Raw genomic sequence first — 19,487 nt, forward strand, 5'->3', positions numbered from 1 at the left:
CTAGAACTGAACTAGAACGCAACTAGAACTGAACTAGAACTAGAAGACGAACTAGAACTGAACTAGAACTGAACTAGAACTGAACTAGAACGGCAACTAGAACTGAACATAGAACTGAACTAGAACTGAACTAGAACTGAAACTAGAACTGACTAGAACTGAACTAGAATCTGAACATAGAACTGAACTAGAAACTGAACTAGAAACTGAACTCTAGAACTGAACTAGAACTGAACTAGAACTGAACTAGAACTGAACTAGAACTGAAACCATAACTTCATATATTCTAACAAACAAGCATTTAAAATGCACTTTAAAAGCTTTTTAATTTTTGAGGGTAAAACACCTTAATTATTTCTATCAAACAATTATACCTATTAAAATAAAATTACAAAGCAATTATTAAGACCATTTTAATATTTAAATGTGTGTCTACTCCCATATAAAGTGTTGAAAAATGGTAAAAGAATTTTAAATAAAAACATAAATAAATATTTACCGGATAAGCGCATGAGTGACTTTTGTTTGGTGTGTATTTCCCTTTAACTTTACAAAAACATAACAATTACAACCTACACCAACAATTGTGAATGTAATGTAAACAAAAACACACATATTCTTACATACAAACACTAACAAAGGGCATATTGTAATATACCCTCTCTTTAAAACAGAAAGAAAATTTCCCCCTCAATTACAGTTTTATAAACTCACAGAATTAACACACATGGTCAAGTCAGGCAGTTAGGCAGGCGTGTTAAAGAATAAAGTTAAAGTCATAAAAATTATAACAAAAACATATAAAATAATTAAAAATTTTTAAGCTAAATATAATTTCTTAAAATTATAAAAATATAATTTTCCTTGAATTAAAGTAAATTATATTTAAAAAACACATGTGGTTTGGAACAAAAAACAATAATTTTCCCAGTTAATTTAACTACTTTACTCTTCTTTTAAAGTACATACTAAAATCAAAAGTTGTAATAAAGAGCTTCTTCTTAGATCACACGTCCACTAGCCGCTCTAAATTTAATACGCTCGTTTATTTGTTCTTGTTAAAAAAAACAACAACAACTTTTGAGTTCCGTAAACTATTAAATTATATACTTTTTTATTACTGTAAGTACTATTACATGTGTATGTATGCCTGTGTGTGTTTTTTACACTCTTTTTGGTTGTTTTGTTAAGCCTCTTCTAAGTCTTATTGTGTTAATATTTGTTTTCTATTTTCTAGTAGTAGTTGTTGTTATTTTGTTATTGTCGATTTTGCTTAGAGGAAGTTCAATGTCATGTAATTGGAAAAAATCTAAACATTATTATTTACAACACATGTGTGTTTACTTAGTTTGATTGCTTTTTGTTTGAACTGTTGTTTACTTTTAGTATGAGTTTGAGTCACAACCTGGACTTCAAACTCAGACTCAATCTTAATTTTTTCCTATTCAGTTGCATCGTAGTACCTCCGAAAGGTGTTAGACCCACATTTTAATACAGAAAACTGTTTATCTTGTCAAAATTGTTTGTCAAAATTATCTATATAACAGTTTTTTTCAGTTTTATTGAAAAGAAATTTCAGTCTTTAAAATTTCCTGTAGAACAGTTTCTGTGGGACAATTTTTTATGTTCCATATAAGAGTTTTATTGATAAGAAATTTCTATATAACAATTCGATTTTCCTAAAGAAAATCCTCCTTATAACAGTTTCTTATATACATATGTATTAAATTCTTCATTTCTTCTTTGAAATGACTAAAAACTCTTTTTAAAGATAATATTTTTATAAAATAAGTTAATTAAAAAACTACAAACGTGTGTTGCTGCATTAAAGGAAAATTTTCCAAAATTCTATAAAAACCTATATGAAAAAAAGTTCCTTGGAACATTAAATACTCTTTAAACATGTAACAGCCCTCTATAAGAAAAATAACCAATAAAGAAACATAAAAACATATGGGCTTAAAAACATAGAGGTCATGCCTCTGAAATGCATGAAATTTCCGCAAATAATCAACTTCTAGCGCATATGCAACGGCTGGCATAAGTAGAAGCGGGCTCACATAAGCAAAGCAGCAAAGAGTCATCTATTGTTGAAAATTCAAAAACTCCACTCACTAAAAACGTCAAAATTTTCGAAAAACTGCATATGTCTTACTAAAGAAAACATGCATATGTAAATGGAAATTGGAATATTTTAAGAAAAATAAAAGGAAATATAGCAACAACAACAACAACAGCAATAAGTATTAAACAGCACATGCTATAATAAACAACAACAACAAAAATAACAATGCACCCAAAAGAGACAGACGGACAGAGAATTTTTATACACGGTTATTTAGTCATCGTACAAAAGTCATTCATTCAGTCAGAGTCAGCCAATGTTTTGTTTATGGTTTTAGGATTCTCTAAATTGAAAACAACAAAATATGAAGACTGCCTATAAGAGACATGAAAAACAACAACAACAATAACTACATCCTCTACTATTAATTTTCATTTATATTGTAATACATATGTTAAATTTGCTGTAGTTTTTATACCCTATACCACTTTAGTAGGGGGCATAGTACCCTCATGCGTTTGTGCTGATGTTTTTAACATACAAATATATTGGTTCTACAGCCACCTTAAAGTAGACCCATCGGCTTAGTATCACTTTCTGGGCTTATTAAGCTATCTTCGTCTATCCGTCTGTCTGTGTGTTCAAAATATTATGATGCAATTTGTTACAAAGCCTTCCCTTGATCCCAGGACGAAACCCAGATCGGTCTATAATCTCACATTTCGGAAATGATCTAGTATCTTTACGGCACAACTTAGATTTGTATAAGTCTAAATGTTACTGCCGATTTTAGTAATATTCGGGCCTCATTTGACCCGAGCCTCCTTCAATAATTCAATTATAAACACTAGTATCATGATGAAACTGTACTTAAATAACTTTAATATAAACGTAGATACCTCTACCAAAACTTATAGGTATAGGCCCATATTTATCCTTGCACCACCCTCTTTCAGAACATCACTTTTTTGTTATTAAATAGTAAGAACACATTTTTAACCTACTCACTGGTGAGTAGGATATCATATGGTCGCCTATGCTAGACCATAAATTCTTACTTGTTGTTGCTATTATTGTTTTTATTTTAAGAATTGAGTTGTTATAATGAAATTTTTATTAAAAAAAAAAAAAGGAAAATACTTGGAGTACATTGCATAAATAAACTCTGTAGGTAACCTCTTATGCTCCCGATGTGTATTTCTTTCGGTTTCCTTTTTTATTGAAACACATTATTATCTTTCTAAACGTTAACCCTTTAAGAATTTCGGAAAAAATTGATAAAATACGTATTTTGATATTTAACGTTTTTACAACTAATAATAGTTGGACACGGGCCGTTGGTCTTAAATCTATCTAAAAATCTATCTATCTATCTATCTATCTATCTATCTATCTATCTATCTATCTATCTATCTATCTATCTATCTATCTATCTATCTATCTATCTATCTATCTATCTATCTATCTATCTATCTATCTATCTATCTATCTATCTATCTATCTATCTATCTATCTATCTATCTATCTATCTATCTATCTATCTATCTATCTATCTATCTATCTATCTATCTATCTATCTATCTATCTATCTATCTATCTATCTATCTATCTATCTATCTATCTATCTATCTATCTATCTATCTATCTATCTATCTATCTATCTATCTATCTATCTATCTATCTATCTATCTATCTATCTATCTATCTATCTATCTATCTATCTATCTATCTATCTATCTATCTATCTATCTATCTATCTATCTATCTATCTATCTATCTATCTATCTATCTATCTATCTATCTATCTATCTATCTATCTTATCTATCTATCTATCTATCTATCTATCTATCTATCTATCTATTATCTATCTATCTATCTATCTATCTATCTATCTATCTATCTATCTATCTATCTATCTATCTATCTATCTATCTATCTATCTATCTATCTATCTATCTATCTATCTATCTATCTATCTATCTATCTATCTATCTATCTATCTATCTATCTATCTATCTATCTATCTATCTATTTATCTATCTATATATCTATCTATCTATCTATCTATCTATCTATCTATCTATCTATCTATCTATCTATCTATCTATCTATCTATCTATCTATCTATCTATCTATCTATCTATCTATCTATCTATCTATCTATCTATCTATCTATCTATCTATCTATCTATCTATCTATCTATCTATCTATCTATCTATCTATCTATCTATCTATCTATCTATCTATCTATCTATCTATCTGTCTATTTCAGCATTTTTGATCTTTAACTCCATTAAAAACATGAAATGAGGGCGCTTTTAAAGGGTTAATAAAAAACACTGCAAGATCTATCATTAATAACAAAGTAAAGACAAAATAAACGTGTGCTTCAATATCCTGAGTTTAACACAAGCCATAAAAGAGACAATTAGAAAGAGAGAGTGAGAGAGAGCAATCAAAAGAACCGTAAACAAAATTTTCAAAAAGCAATTTTTCCAAAGCCTCCGACTTCTTTCTACTTGTGATAATTTTACATATTTAAATTAAAGTTGAGTACATATATTAAATCTTTGTTGTAGTTGTTTTTTTCCGGTAAAATTTTTTTGACATTGATCCCATACATGTGCTCGACATCCGTTGTGTTTAATTTTAGTTTTTCTAGCAGACAAACATATTAGGAGTTGGCCTAACTTTGCCCATCTTCTTTTTGTTTTTGTTTTTGGGAGTGAGTGACTGAGTGCATAAGTGACTTATGTGTGTGCGTGTAAACATGCGTGAGCAAGGGCTTGATGTTTAAATGGGATTTTTTCCCTTGTTTTTCCGCCACTGTTTGTTCTTGTTGTTTTATTTTTACAATTGAAAAATTAACCTTTTATGGTTTAGCAAACTAATAGCAGCAGCACGTGAATGCTGAAGGATAATCTCTTTGTTTTTCGTTTCTTTTTTCCACAAATAAAGTTGGGTTATTGTTTTGATACATATTTATGAGTGTTTTTGAATTGGATTTACTACCTCTCTTAGAAGAAATGAGAAATGTTTGATTTTGTTATGAATGAATGTGGAAAATTTTCCAACAAGAGAAATTTTATTAAAAAAACGTTAATTTACGAAGAGTTTATAGTTCATATTTCTTCAATAACACAGATGAACAGAATTCGAGAAAAGTTGAAATCCAGAGACGAAAGTAAATATATCCGCTTCTGCCCTTAGAATAGCTTTTTATCCTATTTGAGATATAGTGTCCTAAAAACTGAAAAAACTCAGTTTTTGGCCATATTTGTAACCTTATAACAGCCAGAAGACACCTTCGTTTCTAAACCTTGTTATACGATCTGAAAGATCTATCTGTTGACTTTAAAATAAAGGTTTAATTTCTGTTATATCTTTACCCTTCTACGAGATATCTTAACTTTAAGCTTCAAACACTTTTTTGCTTGTCATATAAAAAATTTGAAAAAATTCCCGGGTAATTCCCTACATAACAAAATGTTTAACAGATTGAACTCTAGTGTCTCAACACTTATAATATCGACTTTTAAAAGTTTTATTTTTGTATTTTTCCATGATCGCCCACTGTAATTATTATAATTAATCGTCTATATGTATAGGAAAACCGCCACAAATTATATACTTAACCTGTCATGTTAAAATTAACGAAAAGTCACGCACATTTGTTAAATCTGTTAGATAAATTTCACTCAAATAAAACCGAATCATAAAGAAACTTAAAAAAATAGCTTTTCCTTTATACAATCTATTGAAAGCAAGGTCAGAAAGCTAGTTAAAGCTTACGCCATATAACGAAAATTATAAATCATTGACATTTGATCACAATGAAAAGCAAAACGTTTAACTTTAAAGTTTTGTGATGCTTTATAAAGCGAAACTATGTCACTTCTTCTAAGCTTTTTTTATACAGAAACTTTAAATCCAGAATTCTAACTTGATAAGGATACAACAATTTCTTTAGAAAACTTTTTTCTATGATTATTGCCTAGTCGTTTGTTAAGAACATAAGACTATTGGTTAAAATTAGTTGTTACAACCAAATTTAGTCATTGTTAAAGTAGTTTTATATACCCACTATAACCACTTCTTTCTCGCCATCTTACACTTGTTGCACTACTTAACCAAGTTGGGTTGCTAGAACAAATCATCACAACTAGTGGAAAAACAAACGAACAAACAAATAAAACTAGTATGGGTCATGTTAATGTAACCATCAAGCCATATAATTTGTTTTTTTTCCTATAATCAAACAGTAAGAAATTTACAAAAATTAGGTGATTTATTTGTAACTTCTTCAAGCTCTAACATCTGCTGGCTAATTAGCTTGGAATAGCTATACATTGGAATTGTTCTAATGTTTAGACATATAAATAAAAGTATTTTTATATTGTTGCCTTTTTAAGGCTATGGATGGTTGGATGATGACCTTAATATTTGGTAGAAAAGTGTTATTTATGGTAAAAAAAAAGAAAAATTTTTTATGACATTTTCTAGTTTTATAGTGTTTTTATTAAAATGTTTATATTTACCACTTTATAAGGTAACTACTACTCTTCACCTACTTTAAAATAAGTAGAAGTTGTTATGGAAAGTTCTAGCTGAAAGTTGTATGGACGCAGAGAAGTTGAAAATTTTAATAAACTTTAGGAAAATGATAATACAAAGAAAAGAAAATGAAATTCGGCTTCATGATTTTAGGATCATATTATGGAGCTTTCAACAAGTGGAGATTTTCTTGCTTAAACTGAGCTTTTTGACAGCATTTCAACTTCTATCATCTGGAGCAGTTAATCTCTGTTTTCTCATTAAAGCTTAAGAAAGCTTTATGTATTTGGAAAAGTATACTTAACAAAAAGATCTGCATTTTCTGAAAAAGTCCAATCTGTCGACTTTAAAATAAAGATTTAATTAACCTCTTATATCTTCTTCATTCTTAGAGATATCAAATACAAATTCCAAACACTCAAAAAATAGTAATCCGTATTCAAATCAAAAGTCCGTTAAGTAATTTTAGCCTTTTTCGGATCAAAGTAATATTACAATGTACTTATTTTTAGAATTTTCAATTTGATTCAATCTCACTTGTATAATTGATTTAAAAACGTAGAAAATTGAATTAATCCCAAAATGTGCTTGATTTGAGTTCGATTCGTACTTGATTTTAGAAATATGTCTCAAATTTTAAAAAAAAAATTCCTCAAAATTCTCAGTTTGTAGCAATTTCTGTTTTTAATTTTATTCCCACTGTTTCTCACCAACCATCCATGACATTTCCTCTTCGATTCTAGTATTCTTCTCAACAAACCAATTAAATTTTTGTATAGTTTTAGCAAAAGAATAAACTAATGGTCTAAATATAAATTGCCAAAAGGCAAACAAGGAAATCTGTAGAAATAGAGAAGATGAAAAACAGATTCATTTGTGGTTCTGCGCTCGAAATGCATTTAATTTGCCAATAATTGCAAACAAATATTTGGTTTGTTTTATTACATTTCGCCCCTTGAATAAGAATGGAGTGTCTGAAATTGTTGTAAATGTAAATAAACAATAAAATAGCAGGCAATAATACTAAGCATACAAAAGTGAGTAATGCAGGGATGGGAATATCTCTAGGAATAGAAACATTTTTAAAAAAACCTGCTTGAGTTATATATGTGTATCATCGGTGGGTTAGTGGTTGGAGTTCTAATCTATTAAACAGGAGGTCATGGGTTCGATTCCCACCAGAGACACAACGGGGCCTAGGTGTTTTCTTCAGATTTGATGTAACATACCCGCCTTTCAAACAAACAAACTAACTAAATATCTAACGAGTAACTAACTACCCACCTAACTAACCGCCTAACTAGCCTGCCTACCTACCTACCTACCTAACTAACTAACTACTAACTAACTAACTAACTAACTAACTAACTAACTAACTAACGAACTAACTAACTAACTAACTAACTAACTAACTAACTAACTAACTAACTAACTAACTAACTAACTAACTAACTAACTAACTAACTAACTAACTAACTAACTAACTAACTACCTAGTAACTAACTACCTACCTACCTACCTTAACTAACTAACTAACTAACTAACTACTACTAACTAACTAACTACTAACTAACTAACTAACTAACTAACTAACTAACTAACTAACTAACTAACTAACTACTATCTATCTATCTATCTATCTATCTATCTATCTATCTATCTATCTATCTATCTATCTATCTATCTATCTATCTATCTATCTATCTATCTATCTATCTATCTATCTATCTATCTATCTATCTATCTATCTATCTATCTATCTATCTATCTATCTATCTATCTATCTATCTATCTATCTATCTATCTATCTATCTATCTATCTATCTATCTATCTATCTATCTATCTATCTATCTATCTATCTATCTATCTATCTATCTATCTATCTATCTATCTATCTATCTATCTATCTATCTATCTATCTATCTATCTATCTATCTATCTATCTATCTATCTATCTATCTATCTATCTATCTATCTATCTATCTATCTATCTATCTATCTATCTATCTATCTATCTATCTATCTATCTATCTATCTATATATCTATCTATCTATCTATCTATCTATCTATCTATCTATCTATCTATCTATCTATCTATCTATCTATCTATCTATCTATCTATCTATCTATCTATCTATCTATCTATCTATCTATCTATCTATCTATCTATCTATCTATCTACCTATCTATCTAACTACTACTAATCATTGCTTACGAAACTTTTTTATCTTATCAACTTTTCCAAACTCCTTTCTCATTTGAAATCTTTTTTTTTCATGCATTCAAACTTTTCCATCTTCGTAAGGAAACAGCTAAACTCCAAACTAAAACTGATCTTGGTACCATTAACGAAAACCTAAATAAACAAAAGATGTTAAAGTTCTCAAAGCAACATTTGTTGAATAAATATTAGATGCTCGTTCCTTCCTCTGAATGTTCAATACATTTAGAACGTTTTATTTTTTGTCATTTTCACTTTTAAATGACAAACACATATAATTGTTTTACCAAATACAACGAAAAAAAAGGACAAACAACAATAAATACAAATATTTTATCTACAAATGTTTATCAACAATTATCGTTTTTTTTTTCTCAACTTCAAGATAATTGTTTAAAAACACATACAATACAAATAAATATCGATTTTGAGCTCATACATGTTTTGAATTTGAAAACCACAATTATCCCCTAGATATATATTTTTTTATTTTTGTTATTTTCTAAGGGACTGATAAGCATCAATTACAAATATCTAACGCCTTCAGGAAATTTAGTAAATAATGAAAAAAATAAAACACATACACGTACCAATCTAACCAACCACTACAATTAATTTGAAAAGACTATATAGTGGTTTAGCTGCTAAATTACTGTTTGTATGATCAATGTTACTTTTAAGGTTTAATTGTTGTTGTTATAATGTTTACATGTTTGTTTCGATTTTATTTAGTTGATCGGTAGTTTGTTGGTAGTTTTAAAGGTGGCTCCTTTTTTTCTAATTGTTACCTAAACATTCTGAGTATTTCTCTATTATATAAACGTGTGTTCGCTGTGTGTGTGTGTAGTTTGTTGTTTTCGGCCCCATTACGGAAGTAACAAATTGGTGAGGAGAGAATTGGTTGTTTGAAAAGTAAGAAACCGTCAATAACTCAATATAAGATAGAATGCACTATGGGCTAGTAGTTTATAGATTTCTCCATAGACTAATCTTTAAACTAATCCATAGAGTAGTCAATATTCTAGTCGTCTAGGGTAGTCAATCTAAGGATCAATAGAGTAATGCCCAAAGTAGTCAATAAGTATTTTGTATTTGGTTCAAGAAAAAGCGTACTTGTCATATTTCTGAAACCGCTCCAGATTAATTTGAGTAATGATTTGATTACTCAATTCTTTTTTAAGTGAATTTTGAAATTTTTCTTTTAAAACTTTTTAATTTAAGTTTTATATTTAGTCTCTAATTAAGCCAAATATCTGTCAAATCTTTTTAAATTTCTTTTAGAATAATATTCCTTCATATGATTCAAAACAATTGAAAACAAGAAAAATAAAATTCTTTACAAAAGACAATTTTCGATAATCTTAAAGAGTTTTTAAGTGCATATAAAGTATATTTATTATATTGTATCTTCAAGAAGAATGTCAAGTACTTGAGCATCAGAAGAGTACGAGTAAATATCTGAAAGAACATACTATATACAACAACAGCCTATTTAACGTACAATCACTTGATGTCAACAATTTTAACAAATAAATTAGTATATCAAAAGAAATAAGTTTTTTTTTATTATTTATTGTACAATAGTATGAAAAACTTCCTTTACAGAAGTCTGAGATACAAAACAGACGTAAAAGTCTCTTTATAACCGACCCCCCCAATTCCCTTCAAGGCCCTAAAAATAGCTTAAGAATTTTATCTATAAATTACTGCAGTTTGCAAGAAAGTAATTTTAGAATAGAAATGTGAGAGCTGCAATCACTATAGTCAGTCTGTTGAACTAATAAGTGCTGGCGGTTATTTATAAAGTGATAAGTCAGGTAATCTTATAGTGTGTGTATTTTAACAGATTTAAGTGCTTTTACTTTATTTTAAAAGTTTGGTTACACCAACAACACACTCTCTATTCTCTATATACATACATATATATTTATACATATAAAGATACAAACATGCAATCTGTTTGTCCGCTACATGTGTGAACTTTCTGGGGATTTGGATTTTGGCATTTTAAATGTTTTAAAATTTTTTTTAAGAAAATTGTTAATTTTTGTTTGTAGTTTATTTAGTTGTTGTGTTTTTGTTGCTTTAGTAAATTGTTACTTTTTCAAAGTTTTATTTGGGAAAAAGTTAAAGAGAACGTAAAGACAATGTAAACATATTTTAGCAGACCATTAAAACTATTTGGGACACCAACAAAACTTTGTTTATTCACATACACGTACGGCTTTTAACACGGACCGGACGGCCCGTGTCTTTTCTCTTTCGTTTATAATTTTTGTTAATGTTACAGATTTTTTCGTTCGGCTGGAGAAAAAAAGTATAAATTCATCAGAAAAGTAAATAAAAATTAAATATTTTAGTTAATTTTTGTTTTCCAAAAAGCTTTTAAGGTAAACATTTTTATTCCCAAATATAAATTTATGCATATTTTTAATACAACATTTATAAATATAAAAGTTTGTTGTTGTGTGGTAAGATATATACACATTTATTTGGTCAAATATTTGTTTATTTAAGTTTTAAGGGAAAATCTATTTGTGTTAAATGCACTTAAGATTTATGTTTAAAAAAACACTTTGTGTAAGAAAATTAATTATGTCCGTTAAAATTAATTAGCTTAAAGAAAATAAAAACAAAAGTTTTAAATAAATATAGAACGGAAGCCGAAAAATATAGTCTACTAATTGATGGCAAATATTCGTTTTGATAGATTAAGTTTATTAGGAATTGAGTTTTGTAGAACAAAAAAAAATTTTAACATTTACTATTTAAAGGCCAAAAAGCTTTTAGTATAGTTTATAGTCCAGTCTATAGTCTAGTCTGTAGTCTAGTCTATTGTCTAGTCTATAGTCTAGTCTATAGTCTAGTCTATAGTCTAGTCTATAGTCTAGTCTATAGTCTAGTCTATAGTCTAGTCTATAGTCTAGTCTATAGTCTAGTCTATTGTCTAGTCTATAGTCTAGTCTAGTCTAGTCTATAGTCTAGTCTATAGTCTAGTCTATAGTCTAGTCTATAGTCTAGTCTATAGTCTAGTCTATAGTCTAGTCTATAGTCTAGTCTATAGTCTAGTCTATAGTCTAGTCTATGTAGTCTAGTCTATAGTCTAGTCTATAGTCTAGTCTATAGTCTAGTCTAGTAGTCTATAGTCTAGTCTATAGTCTAGTCTAGTCTAGTCTATAGTCTAGTCTATAGTCTAGTCTATAGTCTAGTCTATAGTCTAGTCTATAGTCTAGTCTATAGTCTAGTCTATAGTCTAGTCTATAGTCTAGTCTATAGTCTAGTCTATAGTCTAGTCTATAGTCTAGTCTATAGTCTAGTCTATAGTCTAGTCTATAGTCTAGTCTATAGTCTAGTCTATAGTCTAGTCTATAGTCTAGTCTATAGTCTAGTCTATAGTCTAGTATGTCTAGTCTATAGTCTAGTCTATAGTCTAGTCTATAGTCTAGTCTATAGTCTAGTCTATAGTCTAGTCTATAGTCTAGTCTATAGTCTAGTCTATAGTCTAGTCTATAGTCTAGTCTATAGTCTAGTCATAGTCTAGTCTATAGTCTAGTCTATAGTCTAGTCCTATAGTCTAGTCCTATAGTCTAGTCTATAGTCTAGTCTATAGTCTAGTCTATAGTCTAGTCTATAGTCTAGTCTATAGTCTAGTCTTAGTCTAGTCTATAGTCTAGTCTATAGTCTAGTCTATAGTCTAGTCTATAGTCTAGTCTATAGTCTAGTCTATAGTCTAGTCTATAGTCTAGTCTATAGGCTAGTCTATAGTCTAGTCTATAGTCTAGTCTATAGTCCTAGTCTATAGTCTAGTCTATAGTCTATCTATAGTCTAGTCTATAGTCTAGTCTATAGTCTAGTCTATAGTTAGTCTATAGTCTAGTCTATAGTCTAGTCTATAGTCTAGTCTATAGTCTAGTCTATAGTCTAGTCTATAGTGCCTAGTCTAGTCTATAGTCTAGTCTATAGTCTAGTCTATAGTCTAGTCTATAGTCTAGTCTATAGTCTAGTCTATAGTCTAGTCTAGTCTATAGTCTAGTCTATAGTCTAGTCTATAGTCTAGTCTATAGTCTAGTCTATAGTCTAGTCTATAGTCTAGTCTATAGTCTAGTCTATAGTCTAGTCTGTAGTCTAGTCTATAGTCTAGTCTATAGTCTAGTCTATAGTCTAGTCTATAGTCTAGTCTATAGTCTAGTCTATAGTCTAGTCTAGTCTATAGTCTAGTCTATAGTCTAGTCTATAGTCTAGTCTATAGTCTAGTCTATAGTCTAGTCTATAGTCTAGTCTATAGTCTAGTCTATAGTCTAGTCTATAGTCTAGTCTATAGTCTAGTCTATAGTCTAGTCTATAGTCAGTCTATAGTCTAGTCTATAGTCTAGTCTATAGTCTAGTCTATAGTCTAGTCTATAGTCTAGTCTATAGACTAGTCTATAGTCTAGTCTATAGTTTAGTCTGTATAGTCTTGTCTATAGTCTAGTGGTATAGTCTATTTGAAAAGTTATGGTTAGTCTTCTTAGTAGATAAAGGAAAAGTTAAGATATTTGATGAAAAACAACCATTTAGTTATTTTATCTCTTAAAAGAAATTTAATTACACAGAAAATAAATGTGCGTGCTGTAATCAGATAAATAATAAAGCTAAATAATCAAAAATTATATAAAAATACAGAAAACATTAATAAAAAAGGAAGATAATAAATATAACTTTTTAGCTCTTTAGGAACTTGGCAACAAAGTTTTTAAGTTTTTAATCAACAACTATAAACTTAATACAGCCTCAATTAATGAACCAGGAAAAGAATTTCTAAAAACAAAACAACTAATACACACCCTCAATTTTATTGTTTATTTTTATCACATTTATTTAATTGAACAGAGAATTCTTATGAGAAAAAATTCTTTTAAAGAAAGAAAATATATAAAAAACGTAATGGGAACTATATAGTAAATATGATACATTCATAAAATTTAATGCTTAGAGGAAAATATAAAAAAAACAAATTTTTGTTTTAAGATATATTACTAGCTGTTTAGCATTAAATCTTTTAAATACATTTTTAAATAGTCACAGTCACCTTAATAAGAGAAAAATATATTTTTTAGGATTTTTCCATTCTATTTTGATAAAAAAAGGGTCTTCTACTATCTCTTAACAGTTTAAATTTAGTCATGCATTACCAAAACTATAAAAACAACAAGATTTGTATTATTATTTCAATTTTTCTTCCCCCAAAAGAAATCTATCTTTGAGAAGTATTTAAAATGTTAAAACTTTACACCTCATAAATAATCAAATATATGAATGCAACAATCACTACTTTTAGAGGCATAAACACAAAAATTATTTATAGTTAAAACAAACATCTCAAATCCCCTGATGCCTTTTAATAAGTAATAAATTTGCCTGTTTTTAAACAAAATAACATACCAAATAATACTTAATAAAATAATGATATTATTTAAACATTAATATAAATTTATAAGCTGACTCTTTGGTATTTAAACTGTCCATCCATCCATCTTCCATATAATTTCTATTTTATTAAGTGTCTATATGGTTTTAGTTAAAAGAGAAAAAAAGGCCTGGCTTTGTCTGTTACTTAGTGATTCTTTATGATCTGTTTACATTGATAGCCTTTTGATCTTATTATTTTTGCCTTTTCTTTTTTTTCAAAAAAAGTATTTTTTATTTTTTTGAAATTGTATGTTTGATGATTGTCTTAAATAAGACCAGCCTATTAGTTGTTATTTTTTTTTTTGCTGTAAGCTTTCTTTGATGATCATCAATAAACCATTTTTCATAAAATTTATAAATATTTTCATATTTTTTGCCATTTTGTTTTCATAATATTTTTCCTAACTCATGTTTAGAAAAGTCAAATGTCGAATTTTAAAGATTTTTTGTAAAAGATTAGCAAAATAACAAGTAAATCATTTAGACAAATCCTCATATGTGAAGAATAATTTAAAAATAATATTCAAAAAAAAAAAAAAAACATGGTTGTAGTAACCATATTTTACGATTGTAGTCTAAACATATTATGGTTATCATAACTATTTTAAAATATCATATTATGATTTAATGCAATTGGAATCACTGTTGCCAAAGTTTAGAATTCAGACTAGACTATACTATAGACTATACTATAGACTAGACTATAGACTAGATTATAGACTAGACTATAGACTAGACTATAGACTAAACTATTGACTAGACTAAAGACTAGACTATAGACTAGACTATAGACTAGACTATAGACTAGACTATGGACTTGACTATAGACTTGACTATAGACTAGACTATAGACTAGACTATAGACTGGACTATAGACTAGACTATAGACTAGACTATAGACTAGACTATAGACTAGACTATAGACTAGACTATAGACTAGACTATAGACTAGACTATAGACTTGACTATAGACTAGATTATAGGCTAGTTTATAGACTAGACTATATACTAGCCTATAGACTAGACTATAGACTAGACTATAAACTACACTATAGACTACACTATAGACTACACTATAGACTACACTATAGACTTGACTATAAACTACACTATAGACTACACTATAGACTGCACTATAGACTTCACTATAGACTTCACTATAGACTTCACTATAGACTACACTATAAACTACATTATAGACTACACTATAGACTACACTATAGACTACACTATAGATTACACTATAGACTACACTATAGACTACACTATAGACTACACTATAGACTACGCTATAGACTACACTATAGACTACACTATAGACTACACTATAGACTACACTATAGACTAGACTATAGACTAGACTATGGACTAGACTAGAGACTAGACTATAGACTAGACTATAGACTAGACTATAGACTAGACTATAGACTAGACTATAGACTAGACTATAGCCTAGTGACTAGTTGAGATAATATTGTCGTTAAACCTTTCAAAATATCAAATTTTAACTTTCGATCCTCCCCTATTGGCTTAATCTAAAAAATATATTCAATATTCTACTTACGAATTTGTCTGAGGGCCACTACGACCCTTGTGCAAGGCAATGCTGAAACCAAACATGGTATTCGACTCGGGACGCTGATGTTTTGTATAGCTGGGTATATCAATATTGTAGGCCGAGACCAAAGGACTCAGCACACTAAGGCAGCATACGAGTAACATGAACATCCAGCCAGAGGTAGTTTTTGTGATGTAATGTTGGCTTGGGGCTAAAAAGCGTTGTGGTCTCGGTGGTGCTGTAACTTTTTTCGATTTCATGGTAATGTTTTATAACAAATTTTTTTCACTTATTTTATAAAATATTTTTTTTTTTTTTTTTTTAAATTTCGTTTTATTAATTTTTTCTTATTATTCTACACAATTTTCTCATATGATTAATTTAATTAATTAATTAAAATTCGTCATTATTTTTTTTAGTTGTTTAATTTATTTAAAAAGAAAGAAACCTTGTTTTTTTAGGGTGTTTCTTGTTTTGTTCTCTTTTTTAATTGTTATTAGTAATGTTGTTGTTGTTTTTGCTGGTTAGATAAAATTTGTTGTTGAAATCGTTGCTGTTGTCGTCGTTATTGCTAAAAGATCAAAAAGTTGAAAATAGAAAAAAAAATAAGAATGAGTTTTGAAATTTTGTTAGAAAAAAATTTTTTGTTAATGATTTTTTGTAATTCTATATATCTTTACTCTTTTCAAGGTCTTTGGTTGTAACAAAAAAAAAAAAAAAACAGACACACGCAATATTTTAAACAAATTTTTAAGATAAATTGTCTTGTTTAAACATTTTGTTGTTTTTGTGTGTCATATTTTAACAAAAGATGTTAAAAGTTGAAAAACGTTATCAAAATTATTCTAAGATTATGCACACAAAAACAGAGAAATGAGCGTAAACAAAAAAGGTACCTTAAAAAGTACTTTTTTTAATATTAAGGGATATTGCATTAATTTTGTATAAAAGAAATTCCTAATAGATTCCTTTCTTAATTAATATTATTAAATGAAGTTTCTAAATATTTATAAACTTAAAATTTGTTAAATTTCTTTTATGTTAAGAAAACCGAAAGGTACCAAAAAAGTACTTTTTTATCTTAGTTGTACCACACGCAACACCCAAAGTCAAATCAAAAAGAACAGTCAGAATATTTTTTTTTTTCATCTAAACAATTAAAACACGATCATATTACTTAACAAGCTGATTTATATATATATTTTTTAAATTCATTTTCATTGACAAAACAATAGAGTGAAAAAAATTAAAAAAAAAAAAAATATTTTAAAAATACATACACACGTTTTATGGCTCAATATACTCATAGACTTTGTAATCAATTACAGTTTCATCTTGATATAAATAAAAATGATATATAAACACACATGTATAATTTTTTTAAATTACTGTCTGTCCGTCCCTATAGTTTTTTTGTAACTCAAAAAATAAAACAAGCCAAGGTTAATAAAAAATAAGTTTAAATACTCCAAAAAAAATAAAAGTTAACAAAACAATTAAGAAAACAGAATAAACATTTAGCAAGTAGAGTAATAAAAGTAAATTAAACAACAAAAACAAATTGTCTTTTTATCAGTTTAACATTTTGGTTTTTAAATTCTGTTTAAACAAATGAATTTTAAGGTAAAAAATCGTCTTTAGTCCCCTTCGTATAAACAACATCTGTTGAGTGCAAAAGCAAAATAGCAAAAAATTCAGTTTTTAAAAATAATTTTAAAGAAAATATATAAAAAAAAAAACTTTTAGCTGACGTAATTCTGCAAAAACGTCAAAATGTTAAAAGATATATAGCGCTATACAGTGGGGCGATTAGGAAAATATTATAAATTTTAATGTTCTAATTTTGAGAATTCTTAAGTAACTTTAGATCAGCAGGTCATTAACTTAAGTTTATGATAGTTTGTTTAACTGATGATCTAGCTCTTATTGAAGTTTCACATCTCTAAAGTGTCTTTGATAAATGTTTATAAACAAGCAAACATACATAAAGCTTTGATCTCGAAAAGAGATTATTATTGTTCAAATATTTATATGTAAATTGTAGTAACGTTTTTATTCTAAAATTTTGTTAAACATTTTATTTGTAAATAGATTTTAAATCAAATAAAACACATTGCACTTGTTGAGATCTTCTAATTAATTGCTTTCAGAGCTTTTTGATAACTTTCGGCTTATTTTCTAAAATATTCTCAAGGATTTGAACAGAGCTTTGAAAATATATTCGATATCAACTAAGGAATAGTAATTCTAGCTTTAAGCTTATTCTCAGTATGCCTCGGTCTTTTGATGAGTGTTCTAAACTTACATTTTATAAAACTTTGACTTCGCAGAGTTTTTTTAAACTTTCCACTAATTCTCTTCCTAAGGAAGACTATTTTCCTATAAAGTCTGTTTTAAAAGAAGAAGACGTATTTTGCTATAGGACTGCTTTCTTATAGAAATAGTCCTCTTAACAAACATACATTTGATAGGGCACGAAACATATACACATATTAAAGCTTTGAACTTTTGTCGTCAAAATTGTTTTTTTCAAACTTCCTTAAAGATATAATGAAAAATGAAAACTTTGACTTCTTAGAGCTTTTCGAGTAGAAGGCTTAATGAAGCTTTTGGTAAACTTTCCACTTATTCTCTTCTTAAGAAAAAGTCTGTTTTTTAAAGAAGGACTGTTTTCTTATAGAAATTGTCCTCTTAAGGAAGTTAGTTTTTGTTGTAGAAAAAGTGTTTCAATGTGGGATTCTTATCTTATAGAAAATGAGTTTCTTTTCAAGACTATTTTCCTATTTCTTCATAATGAAGATAAGTATCCTATAGAAAAAGTCTCCTTTATAAAATGTCCTATTAATAAGGACTTTTTTCTTATAGAAAAAGTACGGTTTTCGTAAAGAAAAAGTCTTCCCAAGGAAGACTGTTTTCGCATAGAAAAAGTCTTTCTAAGGAAGACTGTTTTCGTATAGGAAAAGTCTTCCTAAGGAAGACTGTTTTCGTATAGGAAAAGTCTTCCTAAGGAAGACTGTTTTCGTATAGGAAAAGTCTACCTAAGGAAGACTGTTTTCGTATAGGAAAAGTCTTCCTAAGGAAGACTGTTTTCGTATAGGAAAAGTCTTCCTAAGGAAGACTGTTTTCGTATAGGAAAAGTCTTTCTAATGAAGACTGTTTTCGTATAGGAAAAGTGTTCCTAAGGAAGACTGTTTTCGTATAGGAAAAGTCTTTCTAAGGAAGGTTGTTTTCGTATAGAAAAAGTCTTCCTAAGGAAGACAATCTCCTATAGAAAAAATCTTCAAAAGGAAGACCGTTTTTCTACAGAAAAAGTGTTCCTAAGGAAGTCTGTTTTCCTATAGAAATAGTGTTCCTATGAAAGACAGTCTTCCTATAGAAATAGTGTTCCTAAGGGAGACTGTTTTCGTATGGAGAAAGTCTTCCCAAGAAGGACTGTTTGCCTACAGTCTTCCTAGGAAGACTGTTTTCCTATATAAAAGGTCTTCTTAAGAAATACGGTTTTTCTATAGAAAAAAGTCTACCTAAGGAAGGCTAATTACCTATAGAAAAGGTCATCCTAAGGAAGACTGTTTGTGTATAGAAAAAGTCTTCCTAATGAAGACAGATTTGCTATAGAAAAAGTCTTCCTAAGGGTGAC

The 19,487-nt window shown here is 28.4% G+C and overlaps 1 protein-coding gene across 4 annotated transcripts in view; it reads right to left on the minus strand.

Moving 5' to 3' along the window:
• LOC119604092 (integrin alpha-PS2) overlaps positions 1-19,487 on the minus strand; it is a 90,935-nt gene that overhangs the window by 57,681 nt on the left and 13,767 nt on the right. For all 4 annotated transcript variants that reach the window (XM_037956542.1, XM_037956541.1, XM_037956543.1 and 1 more), the window contains exon 2: positions 15,857-16,421. In XM_037956542.1, coding sequence (XP_037812470.1) covers positions 15,857-16,110 — 254 coding nt within the window. In that variant the 5' untranslated portion in view covers positions 16,111-16,421. The remainder of the gene's footprint in view (positions 1-15,856; positions 16,422-19,487) is intronic.

This window comes from Lucilia sericata, unplaced genomic scaffold, assembly GCF_015586225.1.
Source record: "Lucilia sericata isolate MDLA Ls3-8-SP2 unplaced genomic scaffold, ASM1558622v1 Contig000360F_arrow, whole genome shotgun sequence".
NCBI classification, from domain to species: Eukaryota; Metazoa; Arthropoda; class Insecta; order Diptera; family Calliphoridae; genus Lucilia; species Lucilia sericata.